General features: G+C 47.3%; 1 protein-coding gene across 1 annotated transcript; it reads right to left on the reverse strand.

The window, feature by feature from the left end:
• Positions 1–200: 200 nt before the first annotated feature.
• Pdia6 (protein disulfide isomerase family A member 6) lies at positions 201–17,336 on the reverse strand. The gene is made up of 13 exons (XM_048439759.3): positions 17,213–17,336; positions 13,553–13,694; positions 9,727–9,784; positions 9,171–9,297; positions 6,830–6,936; positions 5,598–5,728; positions 5,236–5,350; positions 4,460–4,600; positions 3,787–3,871; positions 3,613–3,685; positions 3,190–3,348; positions 1,401–1,497; positions 201–645 (listed from the first exon to the last, which is right to left on the reverse strand). Exons 1-13 carry the CDS (start codon positions 17,244–17,246, stop codon positions 577–579), a joined length of 1,338 nt encoding a protein of 445 aa, XP_048295716.3. The 5' UTR covers positions 17,247–17,336; the 3' UTR covers positions 201–576.
• Positions 17,337–19,597: the final 2,261 nt, after the last annotated feature.

Below are 19,597 nucleotides of genomic sequence, written 5' to 3' on the forward strand. Positions count from 1 at the left end.
AACCTGAGCCTAATTGTCACCGGTGAAGCCCCGAGACAAGACTTTGGGGCTTGGTACCAAGTTTCCCAAAAGGTCTTGTCTTCATTTTAAAAACACTGTTTCAGGGAAGTGGTGGTGTCGTCAGCTCATAGGGTTGGTTTTCAGGCTAAACATCAGACTCCAATTGTATGATGTGCCACTAATTTCATACATTATCAGCATTGTCCAAAATATCATTTTATTCTTTAATGGAAAAAGCCATTAATATTCAAACAAAGGAATCACATTTAAAAACCCTATACATAAGAAACAGCCTCCAAGAACAGTCAAGCAGCAGTCAGGAGGAGGGGAAAATGTTTCAACAGCCCAGTTTTCTTCAAAATATGCCAAAGAATACAATCCAATTCATGGCTACAATTCATAGAATTCTTCAGTGTTTTCTTGAGACGCTGAGGTTCACTGTTGCAGTGTTTCCAGGGCTGGCAAGTGCTGCTCGGAAAGGCCAACAGCAGACGCCGAGCAGAGCCATCTCTGCTGGAAAGCTGCCTGCTCCCAAGCAAGGAGTCTGCAGGCTGCTGCGGCTCGCTGGGCTGCGGCTCACAGCTCGTCCTTCTCCAGGTCGTCCAGCTCCACGTCGCTCAGGTCAATGTCATCCTCCACAGGAAGCTGGGGCAGAAAGTGATGTTAGAGCCTCAAATGACCAACGGTTTCATCAGAAAAGCAAATTCTAGGGTTCCAGATTCCAGCCCGGCTCTTGTACCAATTATAACATGGATGGGAAACCAGAGAACCTGGACAAGGCGGTGGGGGTGGGGGCAGGTGCAGGACAAAGACTGACAAATGCAGCCTAGGCTGGCTTTGAAATCCTCCCACCTCAGGGTCTCACAGCCGATTCTACACATGCGCCTCACTTGAGTTTTCTATCTGAGTTTTTGAAACACGGCCCTATTCTTTAGCTCAAGTCTGACCTCATTCATGGCAATCCTCCTGCCACAGCCTTTCAAGTGTTGCAGTGTGGAAATTACAGGCATGAAACCAAGCTCCCCTGACCTTTAAATTGTGGTTTCCTAAACTCCTAAACATGTTATGTAGGTGTATGAGTATTTGCCTACATGTACGTCTGTGCACCATGTGCACAAAATGCCCAGGGAGGCCAGAAAAGGCCATTGGATGCCCCAGGTCTGAAGTCGCACATGGCTGTAGGCCATCGTGTGGGTGCTGGGAATTGAATTCGGGTCCTCGGAAAGAGCAGCCAGTCCTCTTAACGGCTGAGCCACCTCTCCAGCCCCAATCAAGATTTTAGTACAACTGTCTTTCTCTAAAACCGAAGCCAGCCAGGCATGGTGCATGCTGGTTATGGTGGACGCGGTTTCCAGACTCAGAGACACAAGCTGGGAGAAGAGCCCCTCACTGCCACTTACCTCACCATCTTTCCCATCCCAGGGCTCTCTGGCAGTGATGGTAGGAAAGGAACCACCTCCCACAGGTGCTGTGGAGCCACGTCCGAAAGACAGTTCCCTTGGGGAAAAATACCCAACACATTTAGATGTTATTTCCAATGAGTAAACTGTCGAAATGCAATGTGTTGTGTACCCATAAAGTCAAGCACTACTTCTAAGGTTTTCTTTTTCTTTTTTTAAAAATAATAAAACACAAGAGGGTGTTTTAAAAATAAGTTCACTCAGCAAAAGCTGCCCACGACCCTTGCCTGCTAAGCCTATGAGCTCGAAAAGCACATTACTAGTGAGGTGATGCTTTCAGCTAGCCAGCTTGGTGCTGGAGAGGGCAGACACACCAAGTGTTTGCCAGTAAGGCGTGAACATCTATACTGAAAATACTACTAGCGAGAATTCTTGATCCTCTGGCCTCTACCAGCTCTAACTGGACTTTTGAATGCTGTCTTGTGGAGTGTTTCTGTTGGTGACATTTTGAGACTACTGTAGCCCAAGCTGGTCTTGTACTTCTGGTCCTGCTGTTTCCACCTCCTGAGTGTACAGACAACAGCATGCACCACCGTGTCAGGCTAAAACCTGTCTTTCACATTGGGTTCTTTAGTTTTATGCTATTTATTTTTTGTAGAATACTTTTAAGAAAACCATTACACAAAGAAACAAATTCATTACTAAACCAGGCACTGGTGGCACACACTTTTAATCCCAGCACTCGGGAGGCAGAGGCAGGTGGATCTCTGTGAGTTTGAGACCAGCCTGGTCTACAGAGTGAGTTCCAGGACAGCCAGGGCCACAAAACAATTCATTCTACTTATTACCAGCTTGAAGAATTGTACAGTTTCACTTCATGTCTTACTGACATTATAGGACTTATAGGAAGGTTTTCAATGCAACATTCCCCACTGTTATTAAGCACGGCACAACTTGTAGTCTACGTGGCTTAAGAACAACAGCCTGAGTGTGGCCCCTGGCCCAGGCACACTTACAGGGCAGTCTCAGCACAGTGCCAGCCACCAACTTTTGTTATTAAGCAGAAAGTTAAAAACCCTCACTTCACACGGCAGCTGAGAAATGAACAAGGAAGAAAGCAGGAAGAGGAACAATCGACCTCTCTAGGTCAATGCGTGTGTTTGCCCAAGAACTGATGGAATGGGTTTTAGGAAGAGGTGAACAGCGGGGCAGGATGGAGAGCTCTGCAAACTGGCTTAGGAATTAAGAACCCATCATGTTTGCCTACAACAGGAGGACCCTCATTTTCACATACATTCCAAAGCCAAGGGTTCTGACCCGAGGTCAGCAATACGAAGTACAAACTAAGGGTGGGAACGGTGAGACGTGCACAAAACCTTGGAAGACCTTGCAGTTAGAGTGAGGCCTGAACATGTGTGCAACATGACAAGCAAGGCAGGGAGAGTGGGACGCCTGCCACAGGAAAGAAGAGTGATTTAAAAGCTCAACTTTATAAACATCCAATTACTCTTATGTTGTTTGTTTGTTTGTTTGTTTGAAACAGGGTTTCTCTGTAGCTTTGGTGCCTGCCCTGGAACTAACTGTTGTAGACCAGGCTGACCTCGAACTCAGAGATCTGCCTGTTTCTGCCTCCCAAGTGCTGGGATTAAAGGTGTGTGTCACTGCCACCCAGCCAATTACGCTTATGTTTTAAATGCAAACTAGTTCCGCTTACTGCCTGGTTGACACATAACAACATAAATCAACAAAACCCAACAAATGAGAAAATAAACAACTAAGAAAATATTACCTGAGAAATTCATTAATGCCTTGTTCACTGAAAGACCCTTTGAGAAGAGCAAACTTCATTTTGCGTGCGTTGATGGCTGCCATAGCAGGGTACCCAAACCCTCCGATCCCCAGTGCGTTCTCTAGTTCATACTGAGCTCCAGCTTCTGTCCACAGCCACCTGGGAAAGCAGACTGGCTTTAGGGTAAGGACGCTTTTTGGATTAGAATCTAAGTTACATCCAAATCTTAGAAAGGAGCGTGGGATGGGCGTGCGCTCAGATCCTACAAGGCTGTCGTCCACTGAGTCACAGATTTGCTGTGTCACCTAAACTTAGGTTATCACGCGTATCTCAGGACTGGTAAGTAACAAAGCACAAGCAGACAAACAGGCAGGAAAGTCTGCACCCCGTTCACAGAGTCAGACTCTGAGCTTCAGGACTCACCCCCACATTTTCTTCTTGTATTTGTCAGCCAGTTTCAGAAGAACTTCCAAGTAAGAGTTTCTGCCCGCAGCCCCTGATTTACAGACAAGAACATGGAAGGTGAAATAAAATCAGTTTACTTAGGAAGTACTCTGAGCAGGGCAGCGGCAGCCATGAGACCCAGCCTGTGCTCACCGGTGTCCAGGATGTGGGGCAGCACGGCCACGACACAGAGCTGATGCTCCTCACATGTCTTCTTGGCAACGTCTTCGTTGATTATCTGCACGAAGACAGGGCAGTTGTGCAACGCAACACTCAGAGATCTCTACATGATGTCTCATTACCCAGACATACCATCTAGAACCCTCTAGAAATGCATGCCATCATTCATTCCTAGGCCACCTAAGCAGTCTCTAAAACTGCAATGCCCTGTTACAGCCTGGCCTGCCACAGCTGAATAAATAGGTCACATGTCTTTGCACAAGGCAGTCACACAGTGCGAGGCTCTTGTGTCTGTTTTCTCAACAGCGCATGAAGGCGGGAGTGATCTTCCCTCTAGGTGCTGCTATGAGAACTGGAGGCGTCTGCACTGCAGGCCAGAGCCGGGCAGAGCCAGGCAGGGCTCCAACAGCCCAGGTGACGGACTCTACTTAGGTGAGGTTCTTTAATACCCAAAAGTAGTAAATTAAAGAAAGGGAGTAAATCACTGGGGCACATGCCTATAATCTCAGTATTTGTGGGGCAGAAACAGGAAGACTGCTGTGAATTCAAGGCTAGTTTGGGCCACACGGTCAAAAGCAAAGAGCTCACCCAGATAAAGGGTTCACAGCAGACAGGAGCTTCCTTACCACCAGGGGGAGTACTTTACCTCGAGCAGCTCTGGAGGCGGGGCATTATCCGAGAACAAATCGAGGGCCCTTGACACTATGTCTGATCTTGTCCGCCCACCATCATAGTCTGCAGGAGACTCGCCTTTCTGAAATATCTTGATTGTAGGGAATCCTCTAATCTGTTAAAGTACAGTAACAACCACAGTATTTTCAAATGGAAAACTGAATAATAATAACAATAAACCCACAATCTTTATGGTTTCTAAAACCACTTCACAGACACTTCACTATCACAAAACTATGCTCCAGTCAAGTATGGGCACATACCTGTAATTCAAGTTATTTGGGAGGCTGAAGCAAAGATCATAAGTTGGGACCACTCTGGGCCACTTAATAAGACACCGCCTCAAAAATAAATACGTAAGTGCTGGGAACGTGGCACAGTGGTGGAGCACTTGCCTAGTATACACCACGGCTTAAATCATCAAAACTGGGGTAGGGGGAGTTCCCAGCTGGAAACACGGTCAGAGTTTCATTACTTGAGGAGTTCAGTCAAACCCTGTCCAAGCTCTGGTATTTAATACTCCAGAACAAGGAGATCGATTTTCAAAAGTCAAATGAGAACACCTGTAAAACCCAGAGCAAGCAGAGGCCAAGTGGAGTGATCAGTAGTAACCTACCAGTCCCGAGTTCCATCTCTTCATCTACAAGTGCTTAAACACTTCCCTGCCTGCTTCGAAGGCAAGTCAGGGGTCAAACAGCTGTTGAAAATCTTGAGTATTTCTCCAAGTAAATGAGTCGTAAACACACTCACCCCGTATCGGCCGGCTAGAACCTGATTCACGGTGGCATCCACAGCTGCCAGCTTCACCTTCCCCTTCGTTTGCTCCTTCACTTCTGTGGCTGCGGCCGCCCACTCTGGCTCCAGGCTACAGAAAGCCATTTTAGAAGCACAGTGAGCCCACAGCACAGGTCCTCACACCGACTGAGCTCTACATTCTGGCCTTCATATTTCAAACACATCTTGGTGGCTTCCCCAAAGGGATGATGCACCTGTCCCCCAATCTGGACACTAGCCAGGCCTTGGCTGAATCTGGGAATAGCACAGCTCGTAGCCGGATGACTATTACCGGAAGCACCATGACTGAATACACCTATTTGATCAAAGGCACTTACTTTTTGCAATGTCCGCACCATGGAGCATAAAACTCAACCATCCAAACATCTTCACTGTCAAGGACATTCTTATCAAAGGTGTCATCCGTCAGCTCTATCACGTCTTTCTTACTTGAACTGTCGCCCCTGCCCTGTCACAGCAACAGGAAATATTAAATGAAAACCACTACTGCAAGTCAGACCAAACAATCATTTTACAAGGCAATCAAGTTTTCGATTTGCTCATTAGCAAATAAATGAAAACCGCTACCCAATGATTGAATGGGAAGCATTCCTTACTATGATTTTTGCTTGGTAGCAGTCTTACTTTTCAACACTTCTTGCTACATTCAGAACAACGTATGATCTGCCTTGAATTTTTTCACCTGCTGTGTTTATGAAGCGCTCAATGCCCACAACACGGCTGAAGCTGAACGCAGGCTCCAGCAGAGCGCTTTGTGCAGACACAACTGTTTCTTCATGTTCATATTAGCAGTCCAGATCCTCCAAATAGCTCACACCAGTGTTTCATCTTTCCAGGACTTGATGACAGCAAGGACTTGGCCACGAATCTACACCCTTAGACCTGAATTTTCTCCAGCAGACCTACGGTGCTGATCAATCTGCCATGCTACTGCCTGTCGCCAGGTTAATTGCCATGGCAGAGGCAAGGCAACGATGTCACCTACGAGTAGGGCTAAGGCTGTCTAAGTTGGTCTGCCCTTAGGGCAGAGAGCCGTTTTATAAACAGCTTCATCTCTGAGGGCGCATCACAGTCAAGCTTTGCATTTATACAGAAGCACGCCAGGCGCAAATCCTAGAACAGGAACTCGTCTTCCTCTTCCTATTTACCCTGCAGGACACTCCACACACTCACGACTCTCACAAAAAGAGTCTAGAAAGTGAGTCAGGACTCTATTCTCCTCTTGGAACTGTGAAGGTCATGAGATCCCCCCCGCACGGAGCTTCTTCACTGTGTAGTTCCAACTCCCCATTTGAGGCTAGGGTCATTCTCAGACTGTGACTAAGTAGGTCTTGCTATGTAACTCTAAGGATGGCAAAGAACAGCTGGGTAGAGAGTGTACACTCCTGTAATCCCAGAACTCGGGAGGTAGAAATAGAAGAATTTAAGGTCATCCTTGGCCACAAAGAGAATCCAAGGCTAGCCTAGGCTACATGGCACCCTCTGTAAGGAACACACACATTCAGGCAGAAAACCAAGACACACTAAGTCAGGCACCACACAGCCTTACCTGTTTTCCAGAACTGTACCCACCGCTCCGCCCACCAAGGCGATCCTTCACGAGCTGGCGCAAAGCACTGAGGGCAGCGTCCACGATGGCTTCCCCAGTTCTGCCACCTGTGAGTCAGCAAGGGACAGGCAGTCTCAGGCTGGCCTTCTGCACAAGGGGCGCGTAACTCCCCATCTGTCAGCAACTGTGGCCCTCTGCCCTAGACTCCCCACTCAAAATGCAAGTTTCTTCAGTCCCCTGTCCACTGTCTGGAAAAATCACATCTTCTAATGAGAAAACCTCATGCTACTGAATGGACAATATGAACATGGAAGACACGCTTACAGCTGGTCAGGAAGACGGGAAAACTTCCCAAGTACTGGGGAGAAAGTCAACACACCTCTTCTACAACATGGAGAATAGACAGGAGAGTATGGGAAGAGAGTAACACAGGACACAGAGAGTAGACAGAGTGTGTGGGAAGAGAGGACACAGGACACGGAATACATGCCTTGAAGCCACTCTCCAAGTTGATAGGCCAAGCTCTACAGAGCTCCAACATCACAGAAGGGAAACACGAGAGGAACCACCTGACCTGTGGCTCCTATCGTCTATGGTCCACTCAGCCACAGTCCAAGAATACGGTTTGTCTTAGCTCTCTGAAGCGAGACCGCAGTCACTAACTTCTATAGTTCTACTTTACCGTTAGTTACTGTTGGTCTCTGACTGCCTGGTTTATAAAGGACACATGGATAGGGAAAGAAAGCTGCTTTATGGTCACGCACCTACTAAACTGTAAGGAGAGAACACTTAGGAAGCGCTCAGTTAACCGAAGTGCCAGACTCAACATGAGAGCAACCTTCCATCCCTACCACAGACAGTGCTATATCCCAGGCAGTGTCCTTGTCCCACCCCATGGAACAGAATATACCCAAGGAGCACCCATCTAGGGAAAGAGGGTTGACCCACTCTTCCCACAATAGGCCACTCGCATACAAGTACTATTTATCTCCGGGGTCAATCTGCCTCTTGTAACCACTTGATTCTGCTGTTGTGGTGCAAAAGCAGCCTTGCCAATCCATGAAGTCCCAGGTAAGGCTGTGTCCCAAACACCTTATTTAGGGCAGGTGAGATGGCTCAGTAGGTAAAAGTGCTTGGCACCAAGCCGGGCAACGTGAATTCAGTTTCTGAGATCCACGTGGTAGAAGTTGAGAGAACTCCTGAAAATGGTTCTGACTTCATATGAGCACTGAAGTCCATTCATGCCACCAATAAATAAGTATAATAACAACCTTACTTACAAATAACCACAGCCATAGCAGAATGCTCTAAGTACTCTGTCTCCGTCAAGCAGCAAAGCTATAACCAATTATCACTTTGAAGCAAAGACAGACATGCTTACTCGGGAAAACAAAACTCATCATCAAGAAGAAACCGAGCATCCAAGGCTTTGTCTCCAAGGATTCTGACCCCCAAGTCTAGAGATTTACCAAGCAGACTATTACCAAGTATGCACCCCCTACCCTTGGCATGTACTATTTCAATTACATTTTGGTAGCCCCTTTACAGAAAAGCAGCAAGGCCAGAGCAGGTAAGTGCTGTGTGGACCAGAGGCCCAAGCATGGAGAGGCGGGGCAGTTATAGCAGGCTGTGCCTTGAGTTTACTCTTTAGATTCCATAGCCCTGGGACTTCCCCAGGCCGAGTCTGACTGGGATTCAGCCCATAAGCACTTCTGTTCACATACGCAATAATCAGTTACTTTGTCATATTTAGCAAATCTTTAACCTTGCATGTACAAACACAGCTCACCAACAGACATGCCAGTCCTATCCCCAGTGGTGCTCTAAGAGCAGTGTGACTAAGATAACATTTAATCCTGGGAATTCAGGGCCAGAATTCTCTAGCTGCCTCAGTGACTCCTAATAGACACACACAATTCTCTTATCTCTAGAACTGGGAGAATGTGGAGTACCTATTATCAATAGTTTATGACACCAATAATAGTTTTCTAGTCAATGGCGCATGCGTTAAGGCATAAAGACTATAGACAAATACTATGTATGTTTTGCCAGTCTCTAGTCTTACAATAAAGGGAGGAAAACAGATCTTCATCAAATATGGAACAGCTGTAATGGGAAAGGCATGGAGCTAAGTGGGCCCTAAAACCACCCCAAAGAACTGACATTCACGCACACATGTGCCTGGACACACCTCCTTACCTACAAGCTTATACTCAAAACCTGGAGGAGGTACTAAGTGCTGCCCATCAGCACAGATAGCAAGGTCAAGTCCCTGCGGGAGCCAGGCTGACTGGTTACAGACAATGTTGCCTACAGGGGAATGGAGTAGAAGAGTCCTTACCTTGATAATCTTCTGGTTTGTTTTTGTTCGCTCCAAATATCTTGATGGTAGGAAATCCCTGGACACCGTACTGACCGCCCAGGGACTGATGCTTATCTGCGTCCACTGCACCAACTTTGACAACATCCTGAGGAAATACAGACAGGTCACCCCTTCCCTACCCTACAGCCCTGTCAGACTCAAGTACACAAGGTAAAAAGAGCTCAGTGAAGTTACAAGGACCACTGAGGTCTTTCAAGGTTAGCCTTGAAAGAAGAGCATTTGTTGCACCATGAGTGAAGGGCAAGCCCAGCCAATGCGGAGTGTCTCTGGGGGACAACTGGACACCAAAGCCTTCAGAACCAGCATGGCTAAGATAATTACATAATTTAGCTTGGAATCAGATGGAATAAAACCAGATGACAATGAGAAAGTATCTGTCCCACACCCTTCCCCCACATGGTATTTGGCAGCACAACCAGCACTCAGGACTTCACCATGCAAATTATCTTCCCAGCATACACTAACCCATCTTCAAATTTAAACACACAGTGAATGGGCCGCCTCAGATACTCACTTTCAATGCGGTGGCTGCTTTTTTCCATTCTGGTGTTAACCTCTGGCAATGACCACACCTACAAGAGTCAAAACACAAATAAGGTTGACAGTTAAATCCTTTGACCTTCAGTTCATAAAGCAGCCACCAGTGGGGGACCCCACAGGGCCGGGAGCTTGCAAGGTGGACAAGGACCAACAGGCCCAGTGACTGTACTTAGGGTACTCAGCGTTTTATAAATCTAAGAACTCCAGCAAACCATAACCGCTTAACAAACAATCACACAGGCAAATCTTTTGCAGGCACTAATTCCGTAAAACCAACCAAAACCTTCTGTAAGTCAGGCAGGGCAGGAAAAACCTGCCAGGACAATACCTGGGTGGCAGAGGCAGGACCACAAGTTCAAGGCTAGCCTGATCTACGCGGTAAATTTCAGCACAGCTAAGACAAGCACAGCGAGATCCTCTCTCAAAGGCCAAACAAACACAATGTTCTGTGAACTATAACAACACAGCATACTGTGTGACAGGAACAGATCCACTTCTACTATCCAGTAAGGTCAATCTCACGGCCGTGCAATGCCCACTGTGTGCAGACTGCGTAGTTTACTAACAGGCAGTATGGTAAATATTTTAACAAGATTTTCCTCGTCTCTTCTACCTGGGTCTCTAAGGACACCACTGGGTCTGTGTAGAGCTGAGGACAGAACACTACTATCTTCACTCTAGAAACAGAGGCCAGCGAATGACTCGATTCCAGTGCTGGCCTGCCTGGGCCACTACCTTTCTGAAGGAGCCCCTGCCCCACCATGCTCCCATGAAGACACCACGTAATTAATACTCTAGAGGAACCTGAACTCAGTCCCAACATTTTAAGCAAGGTTATTCTGCAGCAGTGCCTTGAATTGGTGCTTTAACATATTAATACACACATTTATGTATGCTTCGCTGCTTAGGTGAGACACTTAAAATCCAGAAGTCAAATATTTACAAGGCTTAGGTTTCGGTTTCTCTAAGACAGGAGGATTCAAATTAAATGGTTAGAGCACACACTGCTTCAATCTGACGTGAGGCCCTATGCACAGACCAAAGTACCACATAAAAATTAATCCATTTTTGCTAACTTATAACAGAAACCTAGAAGTTCTATTATAAATGTAAACATCTACAGTTATAGCGATATTTCACTTATATTTTAATAAATAAATCTTGACTGAAGTTCAGAGAGTAAAACAGCCCCACTGGTCATCCTTAGACCAGGCAGAGGTGACACACACCTTTAATCCCAGTAGCCACGCTAGTTTGTCATAGAAACCGGGCAGTGCACGCCTTTAATCCCAGCCCTAGAGAGGAATATAAGACGGGAGGAGGCAGCTCTCATTCAGTCTCATTATGAGATTCCAGGAGACAGATTTGCCATTTCAGACTGAGGTAGGGGTAAGAGCCAGTGGCTGTCTGTTTTGCTTTTCTGACCTTCAGGCTGAACCCCAATTTCTGTCTCTGGGTTTTTATTCATGGTGTTAAACAAAATTGGTGAGATTACTACTACTGAATGGCTTCCATAAATAAAAACCACAGCTATTTTCTTATCATTACAATTGTTGAAGACATTGTAACATCATTTATGTGCACAACACCTTTAGAATTACATAGCTGTTAGACTTGCTGATGCTTCTTGGTATTTATTAGTTTAGAAAAGAAAAGCAAGATAAGTATCCATAATCCTGAAATTTTAAATCCAGAGTTGGAGATGCAGTTCAGGGCCCAGTGTGAGCATAGTCCTGGTTCAACTCCCAGCACTGCAAAAAGTATAAAACAAGCAAAACCACCCAGACAGGAAACCCTTGAAGCACTACATGACACCCAGTTCTGCGTTTTTGAGTTTTAGAGATGTTCAGTGGGTAAAATCTGTGTAAATACTTCAAAATCTGAAAAACTCTAAATACTTCTGGCCCCAAGCATTGTAGACAGATCCTCAATTTGTACTCTGCCCCTTCATTTCTTTTTGAGTCTCATGTAGTCCAAAGGTTGACATTGAACTTAAGATCCTCCCAAGTGTTTTAAAGAAAAGTTTTTGCTATGTAGACCTGGAACTCCTCACAATCCTCCTGCCTCAGCTTCTGGAGCGCTAGAACTAACAGAATGTGCCATTATGCCCCACTCTTCTCTGTTCAACATCTAAAGTCTTTACTTTGTGAGGTTGTCTCTGGGATGTTAGAAACCAAGTATAAAAAGGCTGAAAGCAATTGTTCTAATTAGACATTTTCTCAGAACACTACACATAAAACTGCCGGCATACTCGCTGCCTACCAGATCCAGAACCTGCCTTCGAGATCACACCATCTGCTAGGTTTCCTGGGGATGTTTCCTTGTGCTGCAGCTCTCAAAAACAAATGAACTACCCATGACATAAGAAACCCACATGAGTGTGCAAAATCGCCCCCCACAGCCATTTAATAACTTATTAGCCTGTATGAGTACTATTTGCCAGGCTAATTCAGATGGGCTAATGATAGAAACCAGCAAATAAATTCTAAAATCTTTAGAAGATAGTCAAAGAATTGTGTTGGCATGAACGTTAAGACTGACCCTTAGGTAATTTCCCAAGAAGCAGTGCTAAGTTTCGAGAACAGTCTCAGCATCCACAACAGAACTTTCAGCAGGCACATCCTAAAATGCACCCACTCAGGACTTCAGGATCCGATAGTAAGAATGCCATGAGCCCAGGTCTGGCAGTACAGGTCCGTGATCCCGGCTATTTGGGAAGACCAAGGCAAAGGAACAAGTTCAAGGCCAGCCTGGGCAACTTGATAAGAACCTGCCTTGTGTCCTATCCTGTGATGCTCCCTGTAGTCCTGGTTATTGTGCTACTCCGTGCCCGGCTGGGGGTGCTGTCTGGGTGGGCTGAGAAGGTGCAGCCTTGCCTGAGGATGTATCACCGTGGTGGGCCTTGAGGGTTTCAGCTCATGCCACTTCTAGTCAGCTGTCTCTGTTGCTCCAGCACCATGCCTTTGGTCGGCCACCTCGGCTCCACCACTACGGACTCTCTTTTTTGAACCATAAGCCCAAATAAACTCTTTTGAAAGTTGCCTTGGTTGTGACTAAGAATATCCCTTCCGAAGCTGACAAGATGCTGCTCACTTCTGAGCTTAGCTCATCTTCAGAGGAGCTGGCAGTCAGCTGCTCTCAGGGGTCTCATGTTCTGCCGCTTTACGGACACCACAGCCCTGCACACATCACAGTTCCCACTGCTGCGCCTTTGCTTTCCTTTCCAGCACAGGCTTTACCCAGTGCGCAGTGCAGCACTGCCTTCTGTGCACGTAGGAAAAGCCCAGGCCTCGCTCCACCGTGGGTCCCGAGGCTGAACTCGGGTCATCATGCTTGGCTGTAAGTACCTTTTCCCACTGAGACGCCTTGCCAGACCACCCCACAACTGACACAATCTCTAAGGCTTTCAAGAGACTGACATGTGCAGTCCAGTCTCCTAGTCTACAACTATTTGGAGATGGTGGCGTAGATCTGTAATCTCAGTTCTCAGGATGCTGAGGCAAGAACATATACGTTCAAGGTCAGCCTGAGCTACACAACTCCAGGGTTCCAGACCAATCTAGACCACACAGGACACCTGTACTTATGTGCACATAAACACAATTAAAAATAGCTGGGCATGATGGTATACAACTTTAATCCTGGCACTGGGGAGGCAGAGGCAGGTGGATCTCAGCAAGTTCAAGGCCAGCCTGGACTATATAATTACAGGTCAGTTGGAGCAAGTGATGCTATGGCAAAATAAAGGCAAAAATCAACCGGTCAATCTTTAACAAGCGTAACTATTTTATAATACGTACCATGGAGCATAAAACTCTACAAGCCACAGGCTATTGCTCTGAATGACTTCTCTGTTGAAATTTGATGGTGTTAACTCGATGACATCATCACTAGAGGAATACAGACCACTGACTGCCAGAAAGAAGGCACAGCTCACCAGACCTGGACAGACGACAAAACACAGCAGTGACAGCTCGCTCCACAGTACAGGATCCTCCCCAACCCAAGGACCCTGTGGAAGAGGACAGCCTGGGCCTGGCCCTGCCCTTGGGTCCTTCCTCTTGCAGTGCTGGGCATGAAGGGCATGGATCACTCAAAATCATGTCAGTCGTTGCTTCCAATGTCAAATGAAATGCCTGATTCTTCACAGCTAGAATCTAGGAATTATCCTCATTTTGTAAATAAGCAAACACAGGAAGAAAAGACCCACGTATGGTCAATGCAAACACATCAAGTGGCAGAGTGGCTCTCTAACTTCTGTTTCCAAGCCGTTGGTTATGTATGCCTTGGCATGAATAAACGGATACATTATTCAAGAACACTGCATCTGATGGAATCCAATTTGTTTTTTAAAGATGCAAAAGTAGGGGAGATGGCTCAGTGAATTAAGAACACTTGCTATGCAAGCATGACAATCCAAGTTTGCTCCCTTACTGTCCACATAAAGGGGTGAGCACGGCTTTACATGCCTGTAATGCCACCATGGGGGGACAGGAGGGGAGGGGCAGAAGGATCCTGGAAGCTTGCTGGCCAGCCTAGCTGAAAGGTGAGTCTTTGACTTAGTGACCCTCTCTCACGGGAATGAGGTAGAGAGTGATAGAGGAAGACACTCAACATGCCCTTTTGGCCTCTGCATATGCAAGCACAGGCATATACATTTCTACACACAAGAGAATGCATCACACACTCCCACACCACAAACACACAACAGAAGGGAACTATAGAGAAAGGAATGGGACCAGAGGGACAGGAAATAGGAAAGGGTAATGGGGTGTGTGTGTGTGTGTGTGTGTGAATATGACCAAAGTACATTATGTACATGCATGAAAATGTCACAAGGACACCCACTATTCTGTATAGCTAATATATCCAAATATAAATGTCTAAGAAATATATTGCATTTGAATTATAGATGGGGCCAATATTGTAGAAACTTATTGAAATAAAAGTGGCCTTTACTAAGAGTGATGTCACACAAATAAGAAGTATGGACTGAGAGACAATCAACAAACTACCAGGGGACAGCAAGATAGGCTGAAGCTCGCTACTGCATTTAATGACAAAGTTGTCTGTGAGCACCTGGGCACCTGTCAGTAAAAATAACCAGCAGCTAGTGGGCAGAGGATTGGAGAGAGGAGGCAGTAAGTCCAGACAGCTCTTACAGTGAGTTTCACTGGAGGAACTGGGGTGAGCAAGTGCTGTGTAGAATAGAGGGGAGCTTTGGTGTGGAGATGGGACCGATCTGTGTGGACCTATGTGCACAGCAGGAGGGGCGAAGGACACTGAAAATCTCAACAAAATGCCCCAAGTCAGGACGGGAATCCAGAGTCGGTGACAGCGGGGCTCTGGAAGGCCTCCATCTAATTCACAGAGCAGGACAGGATGAGTACATTTCTAAATGCCGGCTCAGTCACTGGGGCTGGTCCCTCAAGCTACTATCCACTGTGGAAGCCATCAGCCACATCAGCCATGTGTCATTACCCCAAACTGAAAGGTTCTCCAAGGGTAAAAACAACAAACATACTGGATTCCAAAGAGCTGGAGAGAAAATAGAAACAAATTTTATTAATATTTTCATACTGAGCATGTGCTGAAATCATGATGGATAAGTACAGATGAGTGGGGCTCACTGACAGGATGTGTCCTGTAAAGCATGCATGTAGACGATCTCACACTGCGACAAAGCCACAAACAGGAAGAGCTAGGACATCATTAGGGCGTATAATCCAATGGGGTTACCACCATAAATGAGGTCATTACATAAAATTAACTCAAAGTGTCGTTACCTCTTCTACTTTAGTGTGGTACCTAGGAAATTTAGGATTACATTACACAGAGCATTTGCATCGTTGTATTTCTATTGGCTGGTGCTGTTCGGCCAAGGGACAAGTAGAGTTTGTCTCAAGAGTGCTGGGATTAAAGACATGGCCAGTGAGTTCTACTGCTTTACAAGTTTATCTTGTTTATGAAATTGTTATGAATTCATACTCGCTCTATACACTAATGTCTTATGAAAATTTCAGAGCTGGAGAAAAAAATCAGAAGTTATGGAAACTCTGTACACAAAGTCATATGGACAATGACCTCCAACACACTAGAACCTTGTTGCAATCTACTTCTGACTGGTGGTCACTCTTAAGTTTTTTAAGGTGTTCAGGCCTTAGATCTTTGATAAGTTGTTTCAATTGGGTAGCCATCTGTTAAGGGAAGCTCTTTGGAGAACTAGGCAAAAGTGTACAGACAAAAGACTTAACCACAACGTCTAGGAAAAACAAATTGCCCATGCAAAAGAAATGCCTCCCTCTCTGAGGCATGGAATCACCATCCATTCCTGTGGATGCCTGGCCAAGTGGCCAAGAGAAGCAGAACCTCTCAATCCTGCCTCAGTCTACCAACTGATGGCTCCAGGGTCAGGAAGGATCAAACACACTGTCCCCTTGTATCTGCTCTCCCAGCATCACCCCCTCCTGGAGTGGGGATGGTGGGGAGCTGATTTCCTATGGTAGAGTAGGTCAGTGTTGACCCATCAAGTTCCGCTGGGCCACTCTACAGTGACGATGAGCACCACCGGGAAACAGAACTCCCGGGGTCCACGCTCCATGCGTGCAGATGGTTTGACCATCTGTGGCTTCCTATTCAATCTCTGCAGCCGTTAAGGGTGTTATAAATTCACGCCTGTAATATTTCTGCCTGGCACCCGCCTGCAGCAGGGTGTCCAAAAGAGGGCTGACTACCTGATTAAAATAATGAGCTAATTGATAGGCTCACTTCCACAGCCACTCACGGGGAAAACTAGAGATTAAATCTTTTCCCTCTCATCTGCTCTCTACGGTAACCCAGCAAGTACTTCTTAAACATGTACTACGGCTCATTGGGTGAGCACGGTTGAAAGAAAAAAAAAAAATAAAAAGAACAGTGGTAGAGAGGTGAGAAAACACGCTGCCGGTCACAAACAGCGAATGAAACAGGAGGGAGTGCAGGGACCTATCTATCTTCCCTTCTTTCCAGTCATGAACTAGGCTGCGTTAAGTACTGTCTAAAGACTCTAGGGCCGTGAACAAAGCCAGCAGGGGAAGGAGGAAACCCCAAAATTCATCCACTGTGTCGCTAACCATCACTCCGGGGCACCTAGGCGGACGTTCAAAGGCATTAAGGTGAGGCCTCCCTCGGAAGGCACTCCTACCTTCAGTCCGCATCTCAGGTCAGACCTCTGCTACCCGCGTCTGAAAGTAAAGGCTGAGGTGGACCGGTGGTGGCCGGCGCTCGGGGTGAGCAGAAGCAGTGAGTCCCGACTACCCTGGGCCTCCTGCAGAGGGCCCGGCTGGGCCTTCCCCCTCCCCGCCGGCCAAGAAGTCCCCAAGCCAGGCTGGCACCTCGTTCCCTCCACTCGGGCCTGCTCCGCGGCTCGGGACTTCCCCGGCCAACCCCAGCCCGGCCTCCGATGGCAGGCCCGCGCTTACCGAGCTCCAGGCGAGCCATGCCGAGAAGTCGCATTCAGTCCGCGCCGCCGCCGCTACAGCTCTGCCGCGCCCACGTCCCGCCCTCGGCTTCTAGCGGGCGGTGCGCCGGCGCGCGGGGGCGGGCCGGAAAGGCTCGCCGCGCCGTGGCCGCCGCTCATTGGCCTCTGTGGACTTCGCTCGCGTGCATGGCCAATGGGAAGCGGCCGGGTAGAGGTTACCGGTTTGGGTCCCCACCCCAACCCCCCGTGGGGCCAGGGACCAGCCGGGGAGCAGAGCGTGATGGGGCGGGGTGGGGATGGGCGGGGAATGAAGGGGCGGGATCAGTGGATGTCGGGCTCTGTCCTTGCGGGTACCCCTTATCTCCATAAGTTTTCCTGGGCTAATTGAAGACTCCAAGGCTGAGGTCTTCATTTCTCCCAGTCCCTCATTCTTTTTCCTCTTTGCCCCTCTCGTGGCCTCTTCCAGTTCTCACTCTTTGATCTGTCTCTTTCTGTTGGGAGAATAGCCCCGGGTCTTCAAGTGCGTTTACGACCTTATTAAATGTCATACTTATTTCTTTGTACGCGGACTGAGTATCCAGTGAAAGCCATTTGCCGAGCTTACTCGGTATATAGCATCATTGCACACTTCTTTATTTTGTTAAAGTGACTTCAAAGCCTTGTTCACTCACGTGACCCCCGTGACCCTCAGAGCTTAAAGAGCAGGGTTCCTCGGTCTTGGCGGTGGGGGATGGAAACTAAAATGTATCACCTGGCCAATAGAGTGCTCTACAATATTTGCAAAGGTGTTTTAAAGCTAACAGAGTAAGACACAATTAAAAATAATGCCTGGGGATGCCGCTCTGCTGGTAGAGCGCTTGCCTAGTATACACGAAGCCCTGGGGTGGACCTGGGCCACTACAGAAGCACTTCCTTTCTCTACTTATATGCAGAATTTATATTTATATATAGGATTCCCTGCATAGGGATGGTGCCACCCACAGTGGGCATGTCTTCCTACATCAGAGAGCACAATCAAGGTAATCCTCCAGATAGGTCCACAGACCGCCTTGATCCAGACAATACCTCACGGTGACTCCCTTCTCAGGTGTTTTTAGATTGTGTCACTTTGATAATTTGCCCGTCACAGAAGGAGACAAGGAATTCATGGGTGAGGGTTTCTTTTGTATCTGCAGTCAAAGTCTCTTTTATACTTCAGCTTTTAGATTCAAAGACTCCGTTTAAGAAGAGCCAGAGTAGAAACTTTTGATTTCTTTTGTTTCCAGTAGCATCTAGATCAGTGATTCTCAACCTTCCTCATGCTGTGACCCTTTAACACAGTTCCGTATGTTGTGGTGACCCCCAATCATAAAAGTATTTTCATTGCTACTTCTTAACTGTATTGCAGTACTGTTATGCATCATAATGTAAATATCTGATATGCAGGATATCTGATCTACTACCCCTGTGAAAGGGTTGGTTAACCCCGAAGGGGTCACGACCCACAGGTTGACAGTCACTGACTTGACCTACAACTGGTGCAGAACAGCCAATATGTCCCATTCAGCCACTTCTGTCATAATTTAATGCGAGCCCTCTGCCTGGATAGCCACTTGTCAATGGCCCCAGGCTGGGGATTTGCACGTGTTTTCCTTCACTGCCTACGGTTGTGAGGTGTTGCCAGCACTTTGCATTAAGCTGGAATGCAAATAGTCTGTCACGCATGAGGTGTCTCCTTGCCAATGGCGCATGAGGTGTCTCCTTGCCAATGGCCTGTGGCTGGGCAGGAAGATGAGACCGTGTGGGCCTTTGGCCACTGTGCTCCGCCAGCCTGCTGATGAGCCAGGGAAGCCACCCAAGTGCCCGTCAACAGCGATCATAGAAAGTGTGAAGCCTTGAGTTGCTGAGTTTGCTGACCAAGTTTGGTGGTTTGAATAAGGATGCCACCCCCATCCTATCTTTGACTGCTTGGCCACTAGGGAGTGGTACTCTTTGAAGAGGGCACCAGATCTCATTACAGACAGGTGTGAGCCACCCTGTGGTAGCTAGGAGTTGAGCCCAGGTCCTTTGGAAGAGCAGCCAGTGCCTTTAACCGCTGAGCCATCTCTCCAGCCTGGCGCTACTTGAAAGTATTAGGAAGTGTGGCCTTGTTGGAGGAAACAAGTCACTAAGGATGGGCTTTGAGGTTTCAAAAAGCCCATTCCAAGCCCAGAGTCTCTCTCTGCCTGCTGCCCGCAGATCCAGATGTAGAGCGCTTAGCTCCTTCTCCAGCACCCTGTCTGCTTGTGTGCTGCTGTATTCCCACCATGATGGGAATGGGCTAAACCTCTGAACTGTTAGCCAGCCCTGGTTAAATGCTTTGTTTCTTAAGAGTTGCTGAGGTCATGGTGTCTCTTTACAGCAATCA

The sequence above is a fragment of the Myodes glareolus genome, chromosome 6, assembly GCF_982192425.1.
Source record: "Myodes glareolus chromosome 6, mMyoGla1.1, whole genome shotgun sequence".
Classification (NCBI taxonomy): Eukaryota; Metazoa; Chordata; class Mammalia; order Rodentia; family Cricetidae; genus Myodes; species Myodes glareolus.